The 5,278-nt window shown below is 47.8% G+C and overlaps 1 protein-coding gene across 1 annotated transcript; it reads right to left on the bottom strand.

Annotated features, from left to right (window-relative positions):
- Positions 1-486: 486 nt before the first annotated feature.
- LOC119335477 (putative F-box protein At1g30920) lies at positions 487-1,922 on the bottom strand. The gene has a single exon (XM_037607602.1). It carries the CDS (start codon positions 1,920-1,922, stop codon positions 747-749), a length of 1,176 nt encoding a protein of 391 aa, XP_037463499.1. The 3' UTR covers positions 487-746.
- Between the last annotated feature and the right edge of the window lie 3,356 nt (positions 1,923-5,278).

A 5,278-nucleotide genomic window follows, 5' to 3' on the forward strand; every position in this document is an offset into this window, starting at 1 on the left:
GGAAATGTGGCCACTCTTAAACGGCCAACACTGACAACATGTAATTAAGTTGCAAATGTGTCATCTAGAACTAGCATATTTATCTTGCTCCAGCAGGGCACACCTTCAACAAGTTCCTGTCTACCCAAAAAATATAAAACCCTGGAGAAAAAAACAGCAGAAAACAAAAGGATAGTTGTTCAGTTCAGTCCGGCGATCGTCAAAACTGACGTTGTGTAATTTAGTTACAAAACTTTTATCTGGAGAAAGATGAACAAAGTACCAGCACACTTGGTGCTCGTTTCTACTTAAAAACGTAAAACAAGTTCAAAGGGCCTGGCGCAAACAAGGGAAGGAAACTGAAGTATCAATCATGCAAAAAACTGTTAACTGAATGCCGTAATAATACAGCGTGGACACAAAGATCAAACTAACAGTCAACAAACACATAGCTGTATATAGTAATAATAGGTTTTAATACCATAGATTGATACACCAGGTCAGACACTAACATAGATCAAACTAATAGCCCAAGATCGATATATCAGGTCAGAACATTACCAAGACATTATAACCAGCACCAAATGATGAGATCGCAGGTGCTACTGCAACCATCCAAAATGTCACGTTCTACTAGTAGTACCGACAAGTAAGAAGAGCTAAGAACAAAAGACATGCTCTGAATCCAAGGACAAAGCAAACCAGGAGTCTTGAAAATTCATACATGCCCTGTGGAGAACGGAGGCTCCTCATGTTATTTTTGCATCTCATGATGGAATTGCAATAATGCTCTCTTGAAGGCGGTGCTGACTAAGCCCCACACAATATTGACTTTTTCCAATATTAACCGAACCTAAGAACTTGCCATCAATGTCGCAGCGCAACACATGCTTATTATTAAACATGATCAGCAACTCACACTTGTTTATCACAGCCATATCACTGAATGATTGCACCGTTGAATCAAGTGGTGTTTTCTTTTTCTTTTTCTTTTTCAATGAACTCAAATAAAGTTGCCGTGATGCCTCCACAGTTGAAAGTTCAATCCGGTACATGAAAGCCCAGATTTCCGCATCATAATCTTGCATCACCCAGACATCAATAGCAGTGAAACTAGGAGTCGAGCTGGCCCAGCAAGCAAGCGTCCCTTTCATGTCGAACAACTTCCTATTAGGGCATGGCTGAGCGGGACTACGCATCCACCCGAATGACTCGGCTTCTGTGTTGAACACAATGATGTCTCCACCATCTCCCATGATGTCACTAGCATCATAAAGACACCAGTGGAGGCTGCCACGGTGGTGGACTGCTGGTGAGTGGTCGGATGACATTCGCAGCTCATTCAGTAGCTTCTGTTCCATGGAAGGCGATGAGACCGTTTGCATTCTGACTATTAATTCCCTCAGCTTGTCGGATCCTACTGTGAGGATGTATAATCTAGATGTAGACAAGTCATATGACTGTGAGACCCAGAGCACCCTATATTCTCCAGTTGGATGGTGGCAGTAGAAACCAATTACGAAGTTGAGCCCTTGAGGCTGCGGTACGACAACAGACTTGCGGGTCACCGGGTTGCAGATGAAGAAATGGGACCGCATCCAGAGGTACATAATGAAGAAGCCATCACAGGAGCCTTTGAGGCTATTCTTAAAACGGTGTCTGCAGTCCTGGAGGAAGGGCCAGAGCTCTTGATTTGAGGTGCCAGCACCAGCGTCTCCTAAGACGACATAACTGGCGGGCCGCCCCTGCCCATCGACAATAGGGAGCGATGGCTGGCGGCGGCGGTGCTCGAGCATGAATTCAGGTGTGGATGTGGCACTGCGCCAAGACGTGCTGACAGCACGGCAGCGGCCGACGGCCTTGGACGGCAACCGGATGAGTATTTTGTGCATCATCTCCTCGGGCAGATCCTCGAGCATGGTTGCGCCAGTCCTGTCAGGCATCGTGCTGCGTCGAGTCCGGTCAACTGGAAAGACCAGGAAAGCTTAGTGCCCAGGGGTTAAACCCGCCTCTATGGCTAACTCGTCCAGACCAGCTCAAACTAAAAAGACAAGCAAGTAAAATACAACGATGAAGGTGAGACGAGTTTACCCTAAGAGACAGGCCGCCACGCGTAGGAGAGTCCAGCGGCGGCTGCGGCGACGAGCAATATCAGCAGCGTCAGTGTGTTCCGTAGCCTGTAGACACGAATACAAGGGAGAGATTTGAGCGCAACCTGCAGATGGCGAAGGGCAAAAGAAAACATCGGACAAGAGATAGGGACGGCGACCGGTTTGGGCGGCGAAGATGCTCACCTTGGTCGAGGAGGAAGGCGGCGGAGAAGGTATCGGCGTGACGCAGAACAGCAGCTCGGCCGGTCGACCTAGGGCGGCGGGTAAAACCCTAGAGGGGCCGTGCTTCCCCGCACCCAGTCAGGGAGGGGAGGTCGACAAGGAGACCATTGCGCGAGGTGCGGACAGCGGAGAGGAGGCGGGCGACCTGGATCTGGAATCCACGGGGCTGCGAGCTCGATTCAGGGGAGAGGAGTGAGGAAAAATTAGGTCTTGCGGGGGAGAGGGGTGGGGAAATTCGCCTGGAGAGGGAGGAGGTCTTGCAGCGTGCTCGAGTGTGGTGGGGAAATTTTACCTGGAGAGGGAGGAGATCGACTCAGACTCAGCCCAGTCCTTTTCCATCGTTTCAACGGCGGCTGAGGCCCTGTTTCATAGCAAAGTATTTTCTAAGTATGTTGATAATACTACAGTTTTTGAGATTACCATAGTATTTTTTTACAATGACCTGTTTGGTAGTCCATAAAAACTGTGGTTTTAATATTGTAGTATTGGCCAAACCGTGGTTTTTTCTCTGTATAAAAAAAGAGCCCCAGACCTCTTTTTAAAAAACAGAGGAGCCGAAAAGAAGGGTCTCACGTCGTTATCCTTCCCCTCTCCAACAACTCGCTCCTACCACGCTGCCGCCGCGCCGCCTGTCGCGTTTGGAGGTATCTCCCTCGTCGGCCATGGGGAAACAACAAGACGGCAAAGAAGAGACCAAAGGTGAGTACATTGTCCTTCATCCTCCCTCATTGGCTCCTCCCACATCTTCACGGCTACCGCTGGCCCCTTCCTCCGCCCGTGATGGAATAGGCCAGGGCACTAGATCTATTTGGTTCTTGCTATCTCCAAAGGATGAACCCTTGTTCGAGCCAAAATCTATATGTTCGATTCATGTGCCTTCTCCTTTATAAAGTGTGGTATGATGCATACGGGTAACCCGAGGGAGCAAGCTGCTATTGCGTTTGAGATCAGTGAAGGCGCCGCTACGAAGGTTTTTATTCTGCCTAATTACTCCGCCGCCGTCGCTGCCGCTAATCATAATTAGTCTAATTGATCCATATATTATATTCTAGTAGTAAAGTACGGTGCTACTTCCATGCACTATATTATTCAGCTAGCTACCACGAGTCATCAAGAATAATTCAGAGGTGAATAGAGACCAGAGGATAGAGACGATGCAAATATCAAGTGAATGCGCCCAGCGTGGCTGCGCGATTCCAATCCTGGTGCAGCTCTTCGTGCCCCTCGGCAGTGACACAGATGACTGGCCAACTACGCGACATGTTGGGTCGTCACCTCCATGCGTAGCTCCGCTGCGCCTCGATGGTGACGCGAAGAACGGTCAGCAGCTCCGTCTATTGTAGCTTCACCACCAGGTAATTCACACGAGACGTCGAGCCATGGATGATCTTTGTTGTATACACAAGCCACCTGTTGGGTTGTTATGCATGCTAATGGTTAGGATATCCAGCTAGCTAGCTACAAAAGCTCAACAGCATTAGTATTCAAACGAAACTACTCTGCGTACGATGCCTTCTCGTCGAACAAGAGTACGATCAGACTGGGATCATCTCTAAATACTAGGGCCCACAAACTGAATCATCTATGGCTGTCTCTAATCGTATGGAGTGTTCGACACGAATTTATCGTACCTATAGCAAGGTTTGTATTCAAACGGCCGGCCAGCTGCATGTCCTTCCACTGCTAACGGCTAGGTAGCTGACTATTTGTACATAACGGTTAGGTAACAATACTGTGTTTTACAACAACAACCAAACAGGTCACAATAATCTCAATACTTCAAGATACTTTGGTATTATTCAAACTGTGGTATCTTATACCCATTGACAAAAATACTGTGGTTTTTAATACTTCAGTTTTTCTAATATTTTGCTACCAAACATAGTCTGAGTCTTTTATTTTTTTGGACTTTTTTTAGGAACTGTTTGGACTTTGGAGCATCGAAGTTGTAGTCTTTTTTTTTAGTGGAAGTTGTGGTCAACTTTCAGGCGTATAAAATCAGCCTTTTTCCTCTCCAACCACCAAATCAAAACACTCTGTCCGTCCCATTCCCAGCTTGTCGTCTTGCCCGCGGCATAATATATTTCCGAATTCAGTCACCTTCTCCAAGCCCAGCCTCCTCGAATATAAAGAGGAATATCGACGAAGCTCCGAGGCCGAGCAGATCCGACGATCACACCCTGGTACGCGAGTCCAAGGCATGTTAAGTGCAAGGGGGGAGGAGGCTTTTCACTCTCACCCCTGGGAGGATTAGACGGAATCCGAGCGAGACGAGGAATGTGCGGCGAGCGGCACCAAAGAGTGGAGTTTTCGACGAGCTTTGGATGAACTCGTCGGAAGCGAGTAGACGGCTGTGTTATGTTGTAGAAAATCGTCGGCCCATCTAAATGGGGGAGAAGAAACGTCCATGCAGATTGAAGGAAAAAGGCCAAGCGGCAACCTTTGAATTCTGATCCAACGGTTGTGATAGAAGTCGGGGCATCGACTAACTCCTAACTTCTTGTAGGCGATTGACGCGCAATTGCTCCCTTATTCACTTGGCCTTGCTGCCCTGTCTTGCCCAACAATGGAAACCGCTAGTCATGGGGGCAGCTCTTGACCATCCCTGACACTGGTGGCGCACAATCTTCTTTTTCAGCTTCAACGCAAAACAACCCTGACCCCGATAATGTGCCTAGACTATAACCTTCCAAATTTGTCTTCGCCAGTATTGTGTCAGCATTGTCATTATCTTCGTCCCCATCTCTTTATGGATGAAACGCGAATCATAGGGAATGACACGATACACAAAAAATACGAATAGAACAAACTTATACGATTTCTTTTCCTTTTTAGTCAAAAGAATCAAGGAAGCATCTTCATGTATATGTATATGTATTTCATATGACCTTTCAGCCCGCACGTCGCCCACCCTCTCGGGCGAAACCCAGCTCCAGCCGCCAGGCCGCACATCTTCTGCCCCCCCC

The sequence above is a fragment of the Triticum dicoccoides genome, chromosome 7B, assembly GCF_002162155.2.
Source record: "Triticum dicoccoides isolate Atlit2015 ecotype Zavitan chromosome 7B, WEW_v2.0, whole genome shotgun sequence".
In the NCBI taxonomy this organism is placed as follows: Eukaryota; Viridiplantae; Streptophyta; class Magnoliopsida; order Poales; family Poaceae; genus Triticum; species Triticum dicoccoides.

Excerpts from the sequence above, each read along its gene's own strand:
- LOC119335477 (XM_037607602.1), bottom strand. The coding sequence starts at position 1,922 with ATGCCTGACAGGACTGGCGCAACCATGCTCGAGGATCTGCCCGAGGAG.